General features: G+C 37.7%; 1 protein-coding gene across 1 annotated transcript in view; it reads right to left on the reverse strand.

Moving 5' to 3' along the window:
• Positions 1-18,667, reverse strand: part of LOC126709974 (pathogenesis-related protein R major form-like) — a 42,810-nt gene extending 24,143 nt beyond the window's left edge. Inside the window, exon 1 of the mRNA XM_050410357.1 lies at positions 17,742-18,667. Coding sequence (XP_050266314.1) covers positions 17,864-18,598 — 735 coding nt within the window. The 5' untranslated portion in view covers positions 18,599-18,667 and the 3' untranslated portion in view covers positions 17,742-17,863. The remainder of the gene's footprint in view (positions 1-17,741) is intronic.
• Between the last annotated feature and the right edge of the window lie 5,884 nt (positions 18,668-24,551).

Here is a 24,551-nt window from a genome sequence, read left to right on the forward strand (position 1 = left end):
TGGATTTGAGGTATAGGGGTATGAATGTAGCTTTTTGTCTACAATCCATACCCTTTTTTCTATAAAGCTTCATCAAGCCTTTTATCCTTTCTTTTTGCTTGAATAACATGATTTATTACTTTCTTTAACATGTTTCTTGCTTTATTTGTGCTTCTAGCTTAAATCTTCGTGCTTTTTATGCCTTATGCCATGTTTTTTGCTTGGATCTACCTTTTCCATGTGGTGCTTGTGTTTGGATCTACAAGTTTCCATGCTTTCCATGTTTATGGTTTGATTTACATGTTCTATGTTAGTCTATATGCCTATCTCCATGCTTGTGCCTAGATTTATGGGTCCCTATGCTTGCTTTTATGCTTTATGCCATGCTCACATGTCTTGACCCATGTGTTTATGCCTATGTTTACATGTCTATATGCTTAGATCCTTGTCTTCATATGTTTATGTGTTTGGATTCTTTTTTCACATGCTTAGATTTGCATCCTTACATGCTTATATGTTTAAATCTACATGTTTTCATGCCATATGCCGTGTTTCATGCTTAGATCTATCTCTTCCTTGTATTGTTGTTTAGATCTACATGCTTACATGCTTTATATCACATTTTTGGCCATGCCTTGCTTAAATCTATATGTTTACATGCATGTTTCTATACCTCTATGTCTAGATCTATGTTTTCACACACTTGCCTGCTTAGGTCTTCTTCTCTATATGCTCTATGCTATTTCCCATGTTAGATCAATATGCTTGTGTGCTTCTTGCCATGTTTATGTTTTTAGGCCTAGGCTTTGTTTGTCATGACATGTGTTATTGTAGCCCTTTTGTTCCTTTTATTGCATTTTCTTGTGTTTTGGCCTAATGGTTAGGACCCGATCTAGACCCTATGGTCTTTGTCATCATCCATACACCAAGGTCCACATCAAACGGTTGGATCATCCTATTTGCATGTCTATGCTTGCTTGCTTCTATGCTTTATGCTTATGCTACCCTCTCTAGTTCTAGACTTTGTAATGTTTAGAGCCCTCTGTGGGCTTGACCTTGAGTGATTACATCCGACGCCCAAGAGGCCTTGTTCTGATGTAACCGTTTGGGAGGCATCTCCAAATGCCAGGTTGCTCCGTGGGTACCCTTCCCTTTTCTGCTTCGCGCGATGCTATGCTTACCATGCTTGTTTATGCTACTCGTTGGCTTTCGATGCATCTTTACATGGTTGCTTACATGTCCATGCATGAGTCTTGCTTGTTAGTGTGTCATCTATGCTTTAACACAGTGAAGTTATGGACATTCGATCCAAACCTACATTTGTCATTCGCGGACACCACCTTTTGTTTACTTTCTTACTTGTTTGCCTTCTCGCTTGTTTGCTTGCTTTCTTGCTTCTTTGCTTGCCATGTCTATCATGCTTATCTGCTTTATGCCTAATTCCTATGCTCTTTGCATCTTTTCCTTCTATTGCTTGTCTGCTGGTTTCTTGTCTTTACCTTTGCATGTACACAAATGGAGCGAGGACCCCTGGAGCTAGGGCACGGTCTCCCAGGCGCAAGCAAAAGGGGCGAGGATGTGAGCATGTGGATATAAGCCAAGCGGCTATGTTCAGTAGATTTAGGGGTCTAGCCTCTCCTATTTGGTTATGTACTCTTTTAAACCCCCTTTCTTCCTCTCTCCTTTCTCTCTTAAATGAGTTGTAGTAGGTATATCATGTCATGTACCATTCGTCCTCATCTCTAGCGTATGGTAACCCCTATTTACTTTTCTGCTCTATATTTTGGGCCATGCTTTAGGGATGTAGGCACTTACTTTCTTGCTCTGTGTGCTTGCATTGTGCATGATGTATGTATATATATACTTGCTCACCCCTTCCGTTGTGATTGTTACAGTCCATATCACCCAAGGCAAAGCGATGCTTAATTTTCGTCGCGAAAGTAAGGTGACAAGTCCCAGGATTTGTGCCGTGGAAATCTGGTACTTTGCCCGAATGCCTTAGGAAAGCATAGAATGGGACCACACCCATTCAAAAGCCAAACCTCAAAACCCCCCATGCATGCAAAGCCCCGTAAGCCAATGCCAAAATCATGTTTTTTTACTGCCAATTTTTGAAAATTAAGGTTTTGTCAAAATAAAGGACTGTCTTTGGACAAACGTTGTGGGGTGCCAAACACCTTCCCCACATGTAACCAAACTTCTGGACTCAAGAATCAAGATTTTTTTCCATTCACATTAGATTAGGAAAAATGCCCTTTTTCTTAGGCTAGGATTGGTAATAAAATCAATTAGAAACAAGTGACCAATCACACCTTAGAAAAACCCAATGATTGGTGGTGACTTCACTTACCTTTGGTAATCACCTAAAATTTGGCCAAGATTCCTGCCATACCTCCAAAGGTAGACCAACCTTCCTCCCCCGAGAGAGAAAGTACCCGAAGCTCCGCGCGAACCACACCATTATCGAGAGGGGCCTCCAACGGGCCTTGCATGCGGGGGAGCGTCTCCACGGCGGGTGGTCAAATAAAGGCCTGACAGTGGTTTTCTAGCTGTTCTAGGCCCGGGCATCAACAGTGAGGCAAATGGTTTCGGGGTCCTACTACATGTCACAAACTTGGCTCCGAATGCCCTAATAAGCTTGTCATAACCTCAGATAGTCCCTTTTTCTAACCCATCAAACCATCTCATAACTATTAGACCTGAGCTAGAAGGAAAAATTTTACACATCAAGGCCTTGTCTTTAGAGTATATGACCATGCTTTGATTGTAATGATTGACGTGCTCCATGGGATCCGTCTTGCCATCATAAATGGTGAAAATTGGCCTAGTAAATCTCTTAGGTAGGTTTGTTTTCTCTATCACTTCCTAGAACGAGGATTGAGATATTTGATGTAGAGCCTTACCTATGGCATCCTCACTAGTAACATAGGGCATCGTAAGGACTCGAGAATGATGAACTAGCCCTTTAAGCCTCTCCCTATCCTGCTCTTCCCTTTTGCTCTTATAAGGAGGTAGAATAACCATTCTCTCTCTGGGGGGAGTTTTCTCTCGTTCCCCATAAGGAGGGGGTGATATTCTATCCCTTTTCCGATTCCTATCGCCCACTCCGCACATATCTCCTTGGGAGTGACTGGGTGTTGGACTCAGTCTTCTCTAATGAAGCAGCTACTTGTCTTTACGGCGAAACAATTCTTTGTCGTTCTCCGCATTCCTTTGCAATAGGGCCACTTGCTTCCTCAACCTTTCCACCTTTATATTCCTATCTGCGTAGGATGGGCCCTCCATATTGGTAGCTGACCCTTTTCCTTGCGGAGGGGGACTGGGTTGCTGCTGAGTCTCCCTATGAACTTCAAACCTCACACGTCGATCTGTATGGATAGATTCTTCCGACATACTAAGTCGTTCCAGATGAGCAGGACCGCTCTGTGTTCGGTTGGCCATGGTCCCAAAGAATCTAACTCGTGAGTCTTTTTCTTGGTAGAGTGATTCCCACAGATGGCGCCAATTGTAAGGACACAGAATTTGGCCCCCCCTAGGAGCTCACCTCGAAATTCTACTTTAGTAATTAACACAACTTAATTACAAATAAACAATAAGGAATTAACACTCTACAATGGGAAACACAAGCAGCGGATTTCTTTGACCATTCATGTAGCGATTATAATTACAGATATTAACATATGAAAACTTTTTCGTTCCCGTGACCACATCCTTAGTGTTACTCTCTCTTTCTTTCTATTTTTCTCTCCCTGGGTAGATTTTTTTTATCCCTCTTTACTTTACCTCTCCTCTCCCTTTTATATCTTCAATCCTTGCTCTTATCACCACAGCAATCTTCTTGCCTACTAGAGCCTCAGGGATATTTTTCTCTGCTTTATCGGATTCCTCCCCACCATTATCCAAGAACTTTGACTTTTGGGGGTTGTTGCCACTGTTCAGGCTGTCTAACTTGCATTTATTGTTGCAGGAGTGAGGTAAAGAACCTCATCACTGTTCAGGCTGTAAGAACCTCATCACTAATGCAGAGGTAAAGATTGTAAGGTTGAATTTATTCAACCATCTAATTGGCTTTATTCCGTGCCAAATTTGCTTGTAATTCAGCATTTAGTAACCCTGTATTTAGGTGGGATTGTTGTAAGAGTAGTGAGTGAGTTAGTGTGAAGATTGCTCAAGAGTGTGCAAGAAAACAGAGTGTCGCGGCTGGGACTCGCGGGTGGACTCGCGGCTTCAACCCGCCAGAAGATGCACACGTGCCAAGCATGCTGGAAGATGAACAGTCATGCTAGCTGGAGCACTACAGGACAAAACAGGACAACTGGCCATACGGTTAACTCGCGACTGGATCTCGCGACTTAGTCAAGCCGCGAGGTCAAGCCGCGAGCCACCCCTGTTTTGGAAAAACCTGACGTTTCGCATTCCTCTTCACTCCAGTATAAATACCCTTTTAACCCACGATTGAAAGAGAGCTTCCAGAGAGAATTTTGAGAGAGAAACCCTAAAGAAAAAAACCAGATTGTTTTACCCACAATCTCTACCTTAGAGTCTCATCAAAATCCCTCACTCTCTTCCTCTCCATTGTCAAATCCTTGAGAGGTTTTATACCAAACCTGGTTCTCACCATTATCATCTCTGTGAGACAGACGTTTGGAGTTCTGGGAAGCAGTTAGGAAGGAGCCAATATTCATTGGTTGATGCTACGGTGTAGTAGCGGAATCCGGAAAGCTAGAAAAGAAAAAGGTTCGGCGCAACCTCGTTGGAGCAAGAAGCTTGGAGGGCTTAGGTGCATTGGGTAGATTAGGCTTGGAGGGTCTATTGCTGTCCTTGTATCCCAACTGTATTTTCTAGTGGATTGATTACCGCTTGGAGGGCGGCGGAGAGGTTTTTCGCCGAGGTCTTCGATTTCCTCTTCGATAACATATCTGGTGTTATCTCTGTGTTTGCATCCTCCTTCCTCTCTATCTCTGCCTTTACTTTATCTGCTGTGGTTTATTTTGTTGTGGCTTAGATAGTTGTTTAATCAATTCCATATTATAGCATATGTTAAGTTTCCGCACACTAGTTGTTTGACATATTGCTTGGGTTGGTTAAGTTGGTTTTTGGGGGTCTAAACGTTCAAAAGTGTTTTTGTACACGTTTTTGAACTTTCAATTGGTATCAGAGCGGGTACACAGCTGTTTGGTTTCATTACCATTGTGTGATCCTTGACTCCCTTTTTGAGATGGATAGGTCTCAATCCCTTAATGCACCTCCATATTTTGATGGAAGCAATTATGCGTTTTGGAAGGTTCGTATGAGAGCTTTTCTATGCTCTATTGATGAATCCGTGTGGGACGCTGTTGAGATGGGTTGGACCAAACCTGAGGCAGCCAAATCCACATGGGATAAGGCAGCTCTTGCTGCATCTAATGCTAACAGTAAAGCACTAAATGCTATTTTCTGTGGTGTGTCTCCAGATGAATTTCACAGGATTTCTCACATTACCATTGCCAAAGATGCATGGGAGATTCTGGAAACAACTTATGAAGGCACGAAGAAAGTAAAAGATACCAAGTTACAAATGCTGACCACTCGGTTTGAGGAGCTCAAGATGAGTGAGGATGAGTCTTTCGACTCTTTCTATGGGAAGTTAAATGAAGTGGTTGTTAGTAAGTTTAACTTGGGGGAGAAGATGGAGGACTCAAAGATTGTAAGGAAGATCCTTCGATCATTGCCGGAAAGCTTCCGTGCTAAAGTGACAGCCATTGAAGAGAGCAAGGATCTTGACGACATCAAGGTACAGGAGCTGGTTGGTTCTCTACAGACCTATGAGATGTCGCTGCCAAATCAACGGAAGAGTAAATCCATTGCTCTAAAGACCACAAATGAGAAGGTGGAAGATCAAGGCTCATCGGGAGAAGATATGGTGGACAAAGATGTAGCCTATCTTGTTAAAAATTTCAGAAAGTTTTTGAAATTCAAAAACAATGGAAAATTTGATGATAAGAGAAAATTCCAAAATTCTGGAAGGGAGAAGAGGGATTTCCAAAGGAAAGATGGAAAAGAATCCCAATCCACACAAGGAGTCACTTGTTTTGAATGCAACGGGCATGGACACTTCAAGAAGGAATGTCCTAATTATTTGAAATCGAAAGGCAAGGTGTATGCCACGACCTTGAGTGATTCAGACTCGTCCGACTCAGAATCTGAAGAGAGCTGTGATGGAGAAGGGAACTATTCAGCCTTCATGACTATTGCTCATGTTGAGTCTTCGGATGAGTTGAGTTTGCTTGTTCAAGACCTTGGAGAACATAGTGAGGATGACTCACTAGGAATTGTTGAAGAATCGGAAGCTGAAGAAGAAGAAAGCACAGCAACTCTTCAAGAAAATTACAACTCACTCTTGGAGAAGTCAGGTGAATACACAAGGGTAGCCAAGGCAGCTGTGAGAAAGATGAAGAAGGCTGAGGAGGACTACAAAAGTCTCCTAATCCGGTATAGGGAGGCCAAATGCGAGATTGAAACTTTGAATGGTGAGCTGTCCGAAGCTTACACTAAAGTAAGATTTCTTGAGAATGAGGTTGTTCAAGCAAATGCAAAAATAGAGAGGGTCACCACCAAGAAGCTAGATGATGTTATATCATCTCAGAAGAGCTTCTCAGACAAATCTGGACTGGGATATACCGGAGGAAGTAGTTCAACTGGAAATGTCACCAAAGAAGTGAAGTTTGTCAAAGCCAAAGATCCAGTTGTAGCTGACCCGACTGGTGTGAAGCTCGAGGTGGAGGAGAAGAAGAATGTGGTGGACCAACGGATGCTGAATCATCGTAATCAGTTGGTGGGCAGGTCTGAATCTCGTGCCAAGTCACGTCCACGACCACAAAGAGGTCCTAGAGGAATGTATGTGTGCCATTATTGCGAACTTCAAGGGCACACTCGACCAAATTGCCAAAAGCTGAGAGCAAAGAACAGTGCTACTCCTCAAAGGTCAGGAGGACCAAGAATTGATAGGAGAACTTGGGCAGGGGATCAACCTAGAGAGCAAAATGGAGATCCCGGAATGATGAACGTGATGAAGATGATTGTTGCATTCACCAACTGCTTGGAAAGCTTCTCACGAAGGTTTGAAAGCCCTAACTCCCGTACCCAATCCTTTAAGGAAATCACCCCAAACGCAAGTGACGTGTGGGTGAAAAGGGGTACTCATGCATAAGCATTACAACATGTCCATGCATTAATACTTCCTATGCTTTGTGACTATGTTTGTGTGGTATGCTTGTTATTTTTGACTTTGGTTGTTTGATTAGTCTTCTTGTGAATATTTCTTTATTGTGTTTTATCAATCTTTTTGTTCCTTGAGTCAAAAATCCAAAAATTACATAAAAATTTGAAAATCAAAAAGCTTGATTGACTTTGTTGAGTTTTGTCTTAAAACTCGTTTTGCCTTGTACCTTGGTGCTAATGGCTTTGTGCATTTTCGAGCATTACTTGTTTTCATGCACTCATATCACTATGGGAAAAATCTTGACATCTATGTGATTGTTGTAAATAGATCTTCAAACTTGTCATGAATGATTAGTGAATGGTTATGTTGATCTTGAAACATGCATAGACTTGTGTCTATATCTCTTCCCACTTTTTATTTTTTTTTTTGCTAAAAAGAGCTCACCAAATGTAAATCTCCAAATGAAAAGAGATATTGAGCTGCAAAAGCCTGTCGCACATTCTAGTATTTGACTAGGAAAAAGGGTAAGCGACCTTATATTAAAAGTGAAATTTCTTTCAAAAAGGCCAAAGGCCTGTTCTTCAAAAGAGAAATGTTATACATCCCTCTCACAATGAGAGATGATTGCCTCAAAAGATAAAATGTTATGGCAGAAAGTGGAGTCAAATGAAAAGCTCCAAGTTATCTTATCAAGTTATGTGGGAGGTCATATATTCATATTTCTATAATTGAGATTGGTCACATAATCTAGTGCTAATTGTGTATGCCTTGGTTGAATTGATCATTGAAGCTTCACATTAGACAAAGGACTATCTCATTGTTGATATCCACACACAACACACAAGTTTATGTTCGATAAATGCCATATTCATTTGTGTGAATGTACTTGATAAAATGTGTTTTCACATGCTCAATCTTTGTTAATTCAAGCACAAAAAGATTTTTGAGTGTTTTAGGTGTTTTTGGAAAGTATTTTGTTGAAAAAATATGAAAATTTCAAAAATACAGTTTTGCCCTGTTTTGGCGGCTCAGTCGCGGGTATGTCAAGTCGCGAGCTTCAGTCGCATCTTCGCTGGTCATGTTTGGCGACTTGTTCGCGAGTGGAAGATCCAGTCGCGAGGTTCACTCAGAGATTTTCGCGGCTCAGCTCGTGACTCACTCGCGGGTAGACCTTCCAGTCGCGAAAAACACTTAGAAAAATTTTTCAAAAATTTTGTTCTTAAGTGCTTTGGCGGCTTGAGCTGGCGACTATGTGGCGACTTAATCCAGTCGCGAAAATCGCGTGTTTTGCAGAAACAGGAGCAGTTTTTAAACCTCTTTCAGTTTTCCCTCGAACTTTTGTAACTGTTCATTTTCTTTTAAAACTGTTGTTTCCTCCCAAAACTCTTCGTGAATCCATTTTTCAAACCCCTTTGGTGCTTCGTTTCTTCTCCAAATCATCAAGAAAAGGTATGGGTTTTGTCTTCTCAATCTCATTTTCTTTTTCCTGCTTATTTCTGTTGCTGTTTGGACTGGTATTGTATTCGTTATACTTATCTCTATGTGTAATGGGTATGGAGTGTATTGTTTGATATTGTTCTCACCTGTTTTCATGCTGAGCAATCACAATGTGTTTTTCATTGTTCTGATTTTTCCTTATTATTGACTCTGAGAATCTTTTCTGAAATGGGTTTGGTGTCTATGTGACTTACTCTTTACATTTGCCTGAATATTGATGTTGGTGTTTGGTTTTGGTTTCTGAGTTGATATGATAACATAATGTATGTCTCTCAACCACGTGCTCCAGTGTGGATGTTTGGTTTCTTCATGATTGAAATATTTTCCCCATGTTCATGTCTCTGATGGAGTGATTTATGTTATCTGTTCTAAATGTTCATATGCTGTTTCTTATTGCATATCATGGTCATGTTAACCTGTCTCAATGACAGTTGTGATGTCTTTCTTTGTCTTGGTGCACTTTCACCAAGTTTGATGCACGTATTAGTTTGTGCTTCTGTGTATTGTTGGAAGGATTGGTTGGGTCTGCACTATATTCAGTCTGGGTTTTTATATTGAAATTTTGTTTATACTGAATCTTGTTGACAATCTTTTGTGGGGTATTGTTGCTTGGTTCTTTTCTGTTGGCCTGTTCTCTTGCAGATGTCTCGTCGATCTTCCAGGGGTAAAGACATTGTTTCTGACGAACCAGCAACCCCAGTTGCTAAAAGGACTCGTCTTTCATCTCAAGCATCTCAAGATCCCAATGAGGATAGATTCAGAGTTCCCCTGAACTCACACGCCTACTCAAATGTGTTTGACAAGTCAACAACTATAGTGGAGTGGGTAGTAGAGTTCAACACCTTAGGGACTACTTTCATCCCTCGAATCTTTGAGAAACGAGACTGGGCAAACTTGTTCGGAAAATTTGATGATCCAATGGATGAGCTGGTCAAGGAATGCTTCTCCAATGCATTTGATCTTGGACCTATCCTCATTTTCTGGGTCAGAGGAACAGAGTTTAGTGTTACCCCAGACTCCATCGCAAATCTGCTCGGCATCACCAGACCTCAGAATGTGAATTTGACTCCCTATGATGAACGAAATCCGGAGGTTGGGGAAATTTTACAAATCCTAGGTCACGATCATGAGGTATCCAGTGCAGGAACTTCCATCAGCACCGCAAAATTTGCATCTGAGCTGACCACACTGAAGTTGATCATGTTCACCAATCTCTACCCACTGTCCAACACTATATTCATCAATCTTGGGAGAGCTATATTTCTGTGTGATCTCATTACCGGAGCCCCTATTGATATATGTGCTCACATCTACTACAACTTGAGGAAGACCGCGTGTCGATCTACAGCTCGAGGAATCATTCCATTTTGCAGTCTCGTCATGAAACTCATTCTTAATGCAGGCATTACTCCTCCTGCAGATGGTAAAATGTTGACTCGTCAACGTCCCATTTCATTATTCACTCTTCAAGCAAGCAGAAGTCACTCCTCCAAATCACCAAGACGTGCTCACATCTCTCCGTTTGCTCCATCTGCCCCTGACTCAGAGACACCTGCACATACCACATCTGCATCACGTGATGTTCCTGATGCTTCACCGGCTGGTATTCCGCAAGCACAAACTGCTTCTCATACTAACAGAGTTGGTAGTGTACTTGAGCATATTCAGAAACGCGTTGATGAGCTTGTGGCACTTCTCTACTCCACAAACAACCATGTCCAAATGCGCCTCGAGGCTATGGAAAATCAGCTAGATGAGATTCAACGAAAGTTAGACGAGAGTCTTTAGCTATTCGTGACAAAAAGGGGGAGAGCATTCAGTAAGGGGGAGAAAAGTTCAAAGGGAAGTGTGCATAGTGATAGGGGGAGTACACACATACTTTTGTTTTTTCGTCTTATTTTCTAAACTTATGGTTCTTATGGTTTTGATACACTGTGTTTTGGTGTATAACTGTTTCTAACTCTTTTCATATACTCTTGGTTTAATCTTTAATATATGTTGTTGATGTTATTCAGGATATTCTGTGTTTGTACCCATATGCTTTTGTAAGCTTTTAGGGTTATGGCTTTATGCATAATTTGTAGGCTTTATGGTATGTACCATGCTTAAGTGCAGCCTTTATGCTATGTTGAAAACAGTACCTTAATCTAAATGTTCTGCATTGTGATTGTTGTACTGTCACTCTTGTGCCCTTGTAGGATTGTTCCTAGATGCATATGCCTTGTGTGCTATGCATTGGTTGAGTGTTGAACATACAAGTGTCTTGCCTTGTGCTTGTTAACTTGTATGTCCTTGTGTTCATTCCAAGTGTGAATGAGCACTGTGATCACTACCTTGTGGTGTTCACTTGGTTGATCAAGCCATGGTTTGTTTATTAACTCCATCTTATGCTTGATCTCATATTGCCTGTTTTATATGCATTTATAATTTTCTGCTTACAATGATCATGGTGTATTGTTGTGTTTCAGGAGTTTATGTTCATATGATTCAAGTGCTTCACAGCTTCTAGAGTTAGGTGTGAGTGAGTTTTGATCAACTGTTCCCAACTCACATGTTAAGTCTAGAGTCTGTTTTAGGGTTTTGTCACGGAATAGCCAAAGGGGGAGATTGTAAGGTTGAATTTATTCAACCATCTAATTGGCTTTATTCCGTGCCAAATTTGCTTGTAATTCAGCATTTAGTAACCCTGTATTTAGGTGGGATTGTTGTAAGGGTAGTGAGTGAGTTAGTGTGAAGATTGCTCAAGAGTGTGCAAGAAAACAGAGTGTCGCGGCTGGGACTCGCGGGTGGACTCGCGGCTTCAACCCGCCAGAAGATGCACACGTGCCAAGCATGCTGGAAGATGAACAGTCATGCTAGCTGGAGCACTACAGGACAAAACAGGACAACTGGCCATACGGTTAACTCGCGACTGGATCTCGCGACTTAGTCAAGCCGCGAGCCACCCCTGTTTTGGAAAAACCTGACGTTTCGCATTCCTCTTCACTCCAGTATAAATACCCTTTTAACCCACGATTGAAAGAGAGCTTCCAGAGAGAATTTTGAGAGAGAAACCCTAAAGAAAAAAACCAGATTGTTTTACCCACAATCTTTACCTTAGAGTCTCATCAAAATCCCTCACTCTCTTCCTCTCCATTGTCAAATCCTTGAGAGGCTTTATACCAAACCTGGTTCTCACCATTATCATCTCTGTGAGACAGACGTTTGGAGTTCTGGGAAGCAGTTAGGAAGGAGCCAATATTCATTGGTTGATGCTACGGTGTAGTAGCGGAATCCGGAAAGCTAGAAAAGAAAAAGGTTCGGTGCAACCTCGTTGGAGCAAGAAGCTTGGAGGGCTTAGGTGCATTGGGTAGATTAGGCTTGGAGGGTCTATTGCTGTCCTTGTATCCCAACTGTATTTTCTAGTGGATTGATTAACGCTTGGAGGGCGGCGGAGAGGTTTTTCGCCGAGGTCTTCGATTTCCTCTTCGATAACATATCTGGTGTTATCTCTGTGTTTGCATCCTCCTTCCTCTCTATCTCTGCCTTTACTTTATCTGCTGTGGTTTATTTTGTTGTGGCTTAGATAGTTGTTTAATCAATTCCATATTATAGCATATGTTAAGTTTCCGCACACTAGTTGTTTGACATATTGCTTGGGTTGGTTAAGTTGGTTTTTGGGGGTCTAAACGTTCAAAAGTGTTTTTGTACACGTTTTTGAACTTTCAAAGATCTTCAACCTTCTTGTATGTACCTGAACGTTCCTGTGGTTCCAGGAATCTTCAGGTAATCATATGCGGTCCACCCACGCCCCATACCTCGGGTAAAATGGCACCTTACGATCTCCATGAGAACTAATCTTTTGCGTCACTTATTTTTTCCGTGATACTTGGGGTGATCCAGTTATTCTCTTTTTGTGGCCCAATTCTTTCCATGATACACAAGCGAAGCCCAATCCTTTCCCGTGGCCCATTTCATTTTTGGGCTTTAATTTGGACGGGGATCTTTCCACTCCCCACAATTACAATTAAGGTTCTTCGTAATCGCTTATATAATCAAGATTTACTCAGTAAACATCTAATGTGCGACTTAATAGAAGACCACACAAACACACTCTTATATGCTCCCCCAATTAAATTCATAACATTCTCAACAAGGTTTGCATTGACTAGTCCTATAGCCTATAGCTTAACTTGATTAGTCCTTTTAGAATTTAGTGCAAATGTAGTTAGCATAAATGTAGCTAGTGTTTTCTTCAAGTCGTGACAATAATATCAGTATCAGAGCCAACATAGTAACACCATTTGACTTGGGGATATTGCAGAACAATGTGGATCTTGATGAAGATGTTGGAAAATTAAATGGAGGAGATTGCATACCCCTAGATTGTGTTGATTTGATTGGAATGGATTTATATAAATGTGCATTGTGTGGGCATATGATATGTCTCAAATAAGGTGTTTACTAGGTGGATCTTGGTTATATAACTAATTATGAAGAGTCACGGTTAAAACTTTACTAGTCCTTTTAAGATATATATTATAGATTTAGCTAGTGCATTAATTTCTTAGGTTGTGACAATTCCACATGACGAAAGCACACTATACAATATATATCACTTACCCCTTCTTCCTTTTTTTTTCTTAATATATGGCGTACGCTCCTAGTGATTGCTCTTTATCATCAAATCAAGGCATCAATTAGCTTTTTGGTGTAGACAAGAATTGAATCTCAAATCTCTTACTCAACTATAAAAGACTTTACTAATTGAGCCAATTAGAACCCATTATATATCACTTACCTTGATGCTCATAGTACAAGCACAATTTGCACAATGTGCATGTTTAAATTTTTATTATTATAACAAAAAATATAATGAATGATTAAAAACTATTTAAGAAATTAATGAATTTGATGTTTTTGATATTTTAGAAAGTTTCAGTAATAAAATTATAATTGTAGCAGTATAACAGCATTATGAGACTTTAACAAAGAAATTCACTTAAAATAAAATTTATTGATAATTTTAATGTACTTATAGTATACAGACATGGCGAAAACATGTCATACAATTTATAACATTTAGAGTACGTTTAGTATGCTGCAATAGCTCATGTGATGGAATAATTATTCATGTGTAATAGCAATTTGGTCATTTGTTTGCATCTTTATTACATGGATTAGTTATTACATTACACTATTCTTTAAATTGAAGAATAGCTATTCCTCTTTAAAATGAGAAATGATATGTCCACAACATTTTTACAATAAATCATACGTGGCAGGTTATTACTGGTTGTTATTGTTAGGGCAAAAAAGTAATATTAATGTTAGGTTCAAATTTGAACCAGTAACAACTAACCACCCATGATTTGTTGTGAAAATGTTGTAAAATTGTTGTAGATGTAACACCTCTCCTTTAAAATGGATGTAATAGCTATTCCTTAGTGCATATAATAGGTTTTAAAATTAATATATTTCTAAAAATATATAGTTTCTTTATACATCATCTTTTACAAGTTTTCCATATGTAACAACCAAACTTATGAATAGTAACAATTATTCCATTACAATGTCTTCTATTTCCAGTAATAAAGATTACTATTTTTAATGTAATCTACATTCAATGTACCAAACGTACCCTTAGAAAATTATAATGTTTTGTTAAACAAACTTAAAATCAATCTTTTTTTTGGTTGTCTTTTTGTCCATCAAAGGCCAACTTTTAGAAGTGAAATCAGTGGCGACGCAACGTGCAACTCAGGGTGTTCCTAGGGACATCCTGACTTGAAAAAAAACCTGAATTTTTTTTTAAATTTTTTATATTTGCTCTATATTAGGAACACCTTCAATCACAGAATTAGGAACACCCTTAAATAAAAAATAAAAAAATTATATGTTCTACTTTCAAGCCAAAAAGAAAAAAACCCAAATTTTTTTTTTTGAACTAAAATCTGAAGAAAAAAAAAAAAAAAAATGAGCAATGCCTCAGTCCTTAAAGGTCTAAATTAGAAATCACTAAAGGCTTTATCAAAAAAAAGAAGAAAAGGAAACCACTAAAGGCCTAAAGCAAACTTAAACTCAGTCTCTCAAAGCAATGCCACTTGAGCCTCAAGCCAACAGACGGAGATCGAATTGGTCACAGCTCACTCATCGGAGATCGGATCGGTCACTCACTCACCCCTCTGCATCGTCGTCACTCATCGCTAACCCTCATCGGAGGACGGAGATCGGTAGATCGCTCGTCGCGACGTCGCCTCGTCACTGCCTCAGCAGCGTCAGCCTTCAGGCCTCCCTACTCGATTGCTCCAGTGCTCCCTCCCTTAAGGTATTTCATTTTCTCTCTGTATCTAAACTGAAATGAATTAAACTCTCTCTCTCTCTCTCTCTCTCTCTCTCTCTCTCTCTCTTTATTCTTTAATAAGACTAACTCTCTCTCTCTTTTGATTGGCCAAGCTTTAGCTTTATTAATGTTTTGTCATTTTGACTGTTTTTGACTTTTTGAATTTGGCTTTTTTTAGTTTATCTTATCCGTTGGTGTTGGTGTTGGTGTGTGTAGTGTGTTGGTGTTGGTGTTGGTGTTGGTGTATGTAGTGTGTTGGTGTTGGTGTTGGTGTTGGTGAGCTATTAATTGTTTTTTAGTGTAATGTGTGATTGTGAAATTTTATGATTGGCAGGGGGCATCACTCATCAAGCATGATCGGAGATCGGATCGGTCACTCACTCGCCCCTCTGCATCGTCGTCACTCATCGCTAACCCTCATCGGAGGACGGAGATCGGTAGATCGCTCGTCGCGACGTCGCCTCGTCACTGCCTCAGCAGCGTCAGCCTTCAGGCCTCCCTACTCGATTGCTCCAGTGCTCCCTCCCTTAAGGTATTTCATTTTCTCTCTGTATCTAAACTGAAATGAATTAAACTCTCTCTCTCTCTCTCTCTCTCTCTCTCTCTCTCTCTCTCTCTCTCTCTCTCTCTCTCTCTCTCTCTCTTTATTCTTTAATAAGACTAACTCTCTCTCTCTTTTGATTGGCCAAGCTTTAGCTTTATTAATGTTTTGTCATTTTGACTGTTTTTGACTTTTTGAATTTGGCTTTTTTTAGTTTATCTTATCCGTTGGTGTTGGTGTTGGTGTGTGTAGTGTGTTGGTGTTGGTGTTGGTGTATGTAGTGTGTTGGTGTTGGTGTTGGTGTTGGTGAGCTATTAATTGTTTTTTAGTGTAATGTGTGATTGTGAAATTTTATGATTGGCAGGGGGCATCACTCATCAAGCATGAGGCGTGTTTGTTTGTTGAGTGGGGTGGGGGTAGATGGGCCACATGGGGGGCCGGGCTGCACATTACACTGCTTTAGTGCTTTAATTATTGTGCATTTGTGCTGCACATGGGATGTGTTACATGTGTAATGTGCACATCATGGCTCTTTTAGTGTAATGTGCATATGGGGCTAAACAATATAACAAATTAAAGCAATATAATTAAGACAAATAAATTAAAGCAATATAGTTTATTGTTAGGCTAAACAACAATAATTAAAGCAGTATAATTAACCAATACATTATAAAAGACAAACAAATTAAATTATGTTAAGCTAAACAATAATTAATAATTTTATAATTAATAAAACAACAATATAACAAATTATAGTTTGTAAAAGACAAACAAATTAATGAAACAACTAAATAACAATAATTAATAATTTTATTAATATTTCAAATGAACTTATAGTTTATTATTTATTCTTTTGTTAGAATTATGAACAAATATTTGATAAGAAAACCATGTGCCAAAAAAAAAAAAATTCTTAGGGAAAATTTTTAGGAACACCCTGGAAAAAATTTCTGAAGTCGCCACTGAGTGGAATGTAATATAAGCATCTATATAATAATGTAGGACTTGGAGAGTTGTGACTTTCACTATACAAGTATCTTATGTATGGAATATATGTATTTTCTCCTTTTATTGTGCAGATTCCACAAACGTGTGAAATTGTAAATATGCATATATGATGCATGAGATAATAATTGACTTCCACGAGATTTTTTGCTACACATTTTGATATGAAAATTAAACAAGGAAGGCAGAACAATTTGTATGTCTACATGTGGTACATTCATGGGTATGATCATGATAATTAAATTTTATATGAAGCTTGTCGTCATTTTCGAGGATAGAATTGCCTCTCCCTTTCAACACTGTCCTCTTCAAGACGGAATAACAATCTTAATTCATTGCAACAAAACATTTGACCATGAAAGTAAGTCTCCTTTGATAGGACGGGTCCTTACACTTTATGATAATAATTCAAAAGGTGTGGTGAAAAATCGGCACCTAAGAATATTCGTCCTAACTTTATCTTTAGGCCTTGCCATGAGCAATTGATTTCTTTATTTACTGGTCAATCACGATGGCACAAAATAATGGCCAATCATGATGGGCCCACTAAAGAGTAACGCAATGAGGGCAGGGGCATTTGAGGGAGATTCTGAAGTAGGTATTGCAATAGTCGACTTGAATGTAAATATGTAATACTGTAATTGCACGTGCGAGGACAATTTTTACTTGTAATTTCAAAATAACAGAGGAAAAGTGTCTTTTTTTTTTTTTTTTTTTCACGAGAGATTGATACTTGAGACGGTTGGTTTCATTTCAAAATTTTTAGCTTCAACCAAAAATGATGTGAGTGCGATATTTTTAAATTTACAATAATTTTTTAATTTTTTTAATTTTTCACATACTTCAAGTTATACATGCGAGAGCAACCTTAGGTAAATACAAGAAAATTTTGCAAAATAGCATAGAGGCGTGTACACACAGCGCGCGCACACACGTATAAGCTCACCCGTGGAAAGTTAGCATCTAAATAACTGCAAGTCTGAGAAATCAAAGTAAACAAAATGCTCATCCAAATTATCCAATTCCATCCCAAAAAATATATGCAAAATGTTCCTTCTTTTTATTACATCTTCAAAGCATTTGTATAACACACATTAATGACTTTGATTGGTTGATCTAACTGGGGAAAGATAATTGAAGTATATATTCATCATAGTCAACACATATAGATAAAACACATCTTTATTTTAATTAAGGTTTTGGTTATACAGCTGAGCAGAAACAAAACAAAGAGAAAGGGAAATAGTAATACATACTGATCGAGGCCTTATTTTTATCAACCTCTCAAAGCCTCAAAAACCCAAAAAAGACTCTTTAATTACTCGTCACTCATACTTCCTACCATCTCTAGAGGGAAACGAGGTGACCCTACTGGGCAAAACACAACCCTATAATTAGTCCCACCAGGGCATGTGAATGTGCTTGTAGGATCATCCTGAGGGTAACTATAAGCATCTCTGCACCTATCCTTGAAGAACCTTGAGAAATTGGTGGGTCCACAGCTACCATACCCATTAGTACAACAATACTCATTGGTCTTGAAAACTGTACATGGGTTATTGCACCCACCTGGGGTCTTCAACTCATTGGGACACTGTCCATTAATATCAGCTGTGCACCTAATTCCACGACACCCACCACTAGTTGGGCTGAAGTCCATTGGAATATTGAACCCATCAACTAGGGAAATGTCAATGAAATCCTTGTTACCAAATTGGTTAAGTGCATATTCAGCTAAGGTGTTAGGAGGGACACCCCAGCCTTTACACTCTAGGACACCACCACAATCCCCAGTTTGGCAATGGCCACGACCGCTACCATCAAAGTTACAATTTGTCCTACCCCAAATACGTGCCATGGCAGTGCCAGCGGCCACATTGAGGGTCCAACTTTGGCCGCGGTCTAGGCGGCGACCACCACCTGGGCTTGCTGCTGCCCAAACAGTGTAAGGGCACTCATTGCGGATTTGAAAGATGGCTGCATGAGAGGAAATGAAGAAGAGAGTGAAGAGGAGGAATTGTATGGACAACTGGAGATTGGCCAAGGGCCTCATTTTTTTTTTAAATCTATGTAGCTGAATGGCTTTGTATTAAGCCTGTGCTTGGTTCATTTGGCACAATATTGGTGGGTTTATATAGAGGAGGGGCGGCTAGATTTTGGATTGATGTACATTATTGTAAGTGGTGTACACTTTTTTAAAGGTAGATCGAGGCTGCTACCTGCCTACTTCTTAATGTGGATGAGGTCAAAAATATTAAAGTTATTGCTGACAAGACAAGATAACATAAAGAACAGTTTATCCTGTACAGTGGCCTCCCAATTTGACATTAGTCATCAATTTTGTAAATATTTTTTCTAGCGTTGTTCAGGTGATCACATGTTGTGCCGGTTACAGTATTCACTTGGGATGAGTTGTATATGCCATATGTGCAAAATGAAAAATCAAACTGAAAGATTAAACTTATCCGATCATGAAAAATTAAACTGAAAGATTGTGTTAAGCTAAATTTTGAATCCACAAATAAAACCCAACAAGCATTTCTCGTGCCATGATTTGAATAGAAGGCTTTCAAAGGACAAATGTATTTAACCATGCACCATTAATTATGTCGGTAAGTCTTTCATCAAATCTTTAGAGACAAATAGGCAAGCTAATACAAGCAGATCCATGTAAAATGTCATATAATTTCATAATTTTTAATTGTTACTGAAATCATTGAATTTGGCTCATGGGTGCCACATGTACCCACTTTCTCGTTTAGATGCCAATTTTTAATGATGTCGGTATAAGGCACGAGCTAAAAAGAGCCACTTTCCGGTCCAACCACGAGCTAAAAAGAGCCACTTTCCAAATTTTCTTGCCATTAAAATTATCTTCCTCACTAAATTTTCTAAAAAAAAAAAAAAAACAAAATTCCTATATTCACGAAATTTTCACAATAAATTCTAAGTTGTAAGTTGATACTAGTTTTAATTTGAAACCACCATTTATATTATTTTTTTACCCACCACTTAAAATCCTAAATGACAAAATTTGTTATGAAAGAATATTAATATATCTTTTTGGGGGCAAAAATTAATACTCCCTCCGTCCCACTTTGTTTGTCCTCTATTCTATTTTGGGATGTCACAAAATATTGTCCTGTTTCTAAAAATAAAAGTCATTAATTTACTAATGTTCCTATTATACCCCTATTTTATTAATAATTCAATTTTTTGATAAATTTATTTAAGGGTAGTTTTGGAAATTTTTACATTTTTAAAAGGTAGATAAGACAATAAATGATGTCCCCTTAAAAAGTTTGACTTTTCAAACAGGACAAACAAAGTGGGACGGAGGGAGTATATCTTTTTGAAAAAAATATTTTTTTGGAGATCTAGGAAAAAGAATAGGTTTACTTTTTTTTTTTCTACTTTTAAGAAGTCTCCAAGAATTGAGTAGAGATAATACAACTTTAAATACATGAATCGTACAAATATATGTATCAGTAATCACAATAAATAATTCAGATAGGAAAATACTAAAAATACTATAATTTTTAGTTTAAAGCCTTTACAAATTGATGTGACAATTGTTAGATAAATATTATGGAGTGAATAAGAAATTGACTCCTAATATATCCACTTAAACATGATATTGAAGTGGTGAGAATCCTTGAGTCCTACATAGGAAATGATAGAGAATATGAGTTTTTGGTTGAATATTGGGTTGGGCCTTAGGCATGTGTGGACTGGGTCAACTTATTCAATTAATAATATATTTTATTATTTTATTTTTTGAGTCAATAAGTTTGTATATAGTAGTTATTTCTAAAACAGTGTATTTGTTCAGTAACGTATATTTTCATAGTCATAAGTCTCAAAGCAAAGGGGCGAAACTGCTTTAAGAAGATTGTATCAAATACAAGACTTGATCTGAATTATTTATCCTTTACACATTTGGTCTGTGAGTTTTTAATTATTTGCAGATTTCTTTTTATATATACAGTATCTATTTATTGTTTTTGTCTATCACATCTATTTATGTTGCTTATATTTAGATCTATATATTGTCTTTTTTTTTCTTTATTACAAAAATAAATTGTTGAAATATATCCAACAATCTTAAAGTAAATTTTAAGATTTTTCTAGAATTTAGTTTTATGATTTACGGTGAAAGGAATTTTGTGTTTTTTGAAAAACTTGTGTGCCAACTAATAATCGACGATTTGATTCACTCTGGACAAAAAACTAGATAAAAAAATGAGTTTGTGTTTATCGTTTAGCGTGAATATCTACTTGTTTACATTATAAAATTAATTTGTGATTTTCAAAACTTGATTACGTGTTTGACTGTGCTGATGATATTGATTTTTCAACACTATCCATCTTCTTAATATTATATTATAGGCGGAAAGTACATTTTAGTCCCTATATTTTTAGGTTATTCTTATTTTAGTTCCTATATTTTATTTTTATCGCTTTTAGTCTCTATCTTGAAAAACGCTTCCCGTTTTGGTTCTTACCGTTACATCAGAAACGGAAAAAGCTGATGTAGTAAACGGCAGAATAAATAATACTAAATTAATGTCCACGTGACCTAAATTAATAATAAAAAATGTCACGTCAGCATTTAAATTAAAAAAAATAATTTATTAATTTTAACTAAATAAAAAAAATTAAAAACTAAATTAAAAACTAAAAATCATAGAAATTGAGATCTAAGTGTGTCTTGAACAAGAACAACGAGAACACAAACTCAGATCCAAGAACACAAACCCAGAAGTTAAAAAAAAAAAAAAAAACACAATTCCAGATACAAGAAAGAAAGAAAAAAACACCCACATACACACACTTTCTTTCCTTCGCTCAAACTCACTCAAAAAAACAACATCCAGATCTCAAATGTAACAACACCAACAACGCCTCTCTCTCTCTCTCTCTCTCTCTCTCTAAAAAATGTCATCCTAACAACAGCAACAAAAGCCAAGAACCCAAATCCAATCCAAAAGCCACAAAGCAAAACACAAGATCTCCCTCCATATCAACCCACCTAGCAATGGTGAAGCTGAAGCAAAAAATCCTGGGGATCACATCGTAAGGAGATCGAAGGGTTAAGGAATTGGATAAAGAGCTGAAGAGGCTTGACGATTCCACCAAACACAAACCGGAAAAGGTTTGAGAATGGGTCGCGAGACTTGTCGAATGAGGAGGAGATAGTCGGGGCGGAAAGAGAAGAAGACGAAGAGGAGATAGCGCTTAGGTCGGCCTTTGGAGTGGTGATTGGGTGGTGTTTGGGTCAGCGTTTGGGTGGAGATGGGGTTGGAATTGGGGTTGTGTTTGGGTGGATGAATGAAATTGGGGTGTGCTCACCGTGGGTCTGGGTTTACCGCTGTGGGTCTGGGACTTGCTCGCCGTGAGTTTGTTGCCATGGGTTTGGGTTTTGCTCATTGTGGGTCTTTTTTTTTTTTTTGGTGGTGGGTTTTGCTCGCTGTTAAATTTACACTAATGATTAGATTTGTGTACTTAGTTAGTTGTGGTGGTTGTTGTAGATCTTGCCTCTAGATCTGGATTTCGTTTCTTGTTTTTAGATTGCATTTCTGTAATTTGGCACTCTCATATTCAAGTAATGGAATTTGCTTTTTTTTATTTTTTTTTATTTTTTTTTTTATTTTTTTTTTTATAATTTTTTTAATTTCTAGGTTTGTGTTCTTGGATCTGAGTTTGTGTTCTTGTTGTTCTCGTTCAAAACACACTTAGATCTCAATTCCTATTATTTTTAGTTTTTAATTCTGTTTTTAATTTTTTTTTATTTAGTTAAAATTAATAAATTAATTTTTTTTTTAATTTAAATGTTGACGTGGAATTTTTTATTATTAATTTAGGCCACGTGGACATTAATTTAGTATTATTTATTCTGCTGTTTGCCACGTCAGCTTTTTCCGTTTCTGATGTAATGGCAGAGACCAAAACGAGAAGCGTTTTTCAGGATAGGGACTAAAAGCGGTAAAAATAAAATGTAGGGACTAAAATGAGAATAGTCTAAAAATGTAGGGACTAAAATGTGCTTTTCGCCTATATTATATTAGGGTATTTTGTTTCTTTTGAATCTGTGTATTACCGGGCATTGTTTAAATTTTTTTGTTTAGTGTGTTCGTACTGTGCCTGCAATTCGGTTTTAGATTAAAAAAAAAAAAATAGTTGGCTTGACTTTCTATTTTGCACAGTAACATTTGAAAGTTAATATTTATATTTATTTTTTAAACTTGGCTGGTTTTGAAGATTCAATTTGTTTGAATTTTTTTGAACACAAATGTCAAACAAAATTGTTGTGAATCTTGTTGTGGATCAAACCAGCATGAACCTTTCTGCCGTGATTTCTGAAGTGAACTTAGTAGGAGGAAATACCAAGGAATGTTGGATAGACATTGGGGCTACTCGCCATGTATGATCAGAAAAGAAAATGTTTTCTACATATAATCTTGTGAGTAAAGGAGAAAAAAATTTCATGGGTAATTCTTCAACCTCTAAGATTGAAGGAAATGGAATGGTTGTTCTAAAGATGATTACAAGCAAGTATCTTACTTTGAAGGATGTATTACATGTGCTAGACATTCAAAAGAACCTTGCATTTGGCTCATTGTTGAGCAAGAACAGTTTCAAGTTGGTTTTTGAGTTTGATAAATTTTCACTCTTTGAGAGTGGAATGTATGTAGGCAAAGGATATTTGAGCAATGACTTGTTTAAGATGAATGTTATGACTGTTTTTCCTATTATTGATAATAATAATAGTACATCTTCAATTTATATGCTTGAGTTATCTAATGTTTGGCATGGTAAATTGGGCCATGTTAATTATCATACTTTAGATAGATTGATAAATTTAAATTTATTGCCTAAATTTAAAATTGATTTTAATCATAAGTGTGAAATTTGTGTGGAAGCTAAGATGGCTAGAGCATCTTTTAAATCAGTTGAAAGAAGCACTGAATCTCTAGAATTAATACATAGTGATGTATGTGACATGAAAGTTGTACAAACTAGAGGTGGTAAGAAATATTTCATCACTTTCATAGATGATTGCACTAGATACTGCTATATGTACTTGTTAAGGAGCAAAGATGAGGCAATTGAGGCATTCATTCAATATAAGAATGAGGTTAAGAATCAACTCAACAAAAAGATTAAGGTTCTAAGAAGTGATAGAGGTAGGGAATATGAATCACCATTTGGTGAATTCTGTTTACAGCATGGTATTGTTCATCAAACCACAGCACCTTATTCACCTCAACAAAATGGAGTTGCTGAAAGGAAAAATAGAATCTTAAAGGATATGATGAATGTGATGTTGTAAAGTTCCGGTTTACCACAGAACTTATAGGGGGAAGCTATTCTTTCCACCAATTATATTCTTAATAAATTGCCTAGAAAGAAAACCAAGAAGACGCCATATGAATTATGAAAACGTAAAATGCCTTCCTATCAATTCTTAAAGGTGTGGGGGTGTTTGGCAAAGGTGGCTGTCCCTCCTCCTAAAAGGATAAAGATAGGATCAAAATCAGTGGATTGTATTTTCATTGGTTATGCTTATAATAGCAGTGCATATTGGTTTCTAATTTATAAATCTAACATTCCTGACATGAATGCGAATACTATTATTGAATAAAGGAATGCTGTATTTTTTGAAGAAATATTTTCTTACAAATCCACACAAGAATCAAGTTCTAATAAGAGAAACTTTGAGTCTACATCTAGTATCTCTCATGATTAAGAGTTGATGGAAGAGAGGAATGAGGTTGAACCTAGACGTAATAAGAGGGCTAAAACGCCAAAATCGTTTGGTCCGAATTTTCTAACTTATATGTTAGAAGATGAACCTTAAAGCTTCAAGGAAGCCATTTCTACACCTGAGGTGCCTTTCTAGAAAGAAGCTATAAATAGTGAGATTGAATTCATCTTACAAAATCATACATGGGAACTAGTGGATCTTCCACCAGGTTGTAAATCTCTAGGATATAAATGGATAT

The sequence above is a fragment of the Quercus robur genome, chromosome 12, assembly GCF_932294415.1.
Source record: "Quercus robur chromosome 12, dhQueRobu3.1, whole genome shotgun sequence".
NCBI classification, from domain to species: domain Eukaryota; kingdom Viridiplantae; phylum Streptophyta; class Magnoliopsida; order Fagales; family Fagaceae; genus Quercus; species Quercus robur.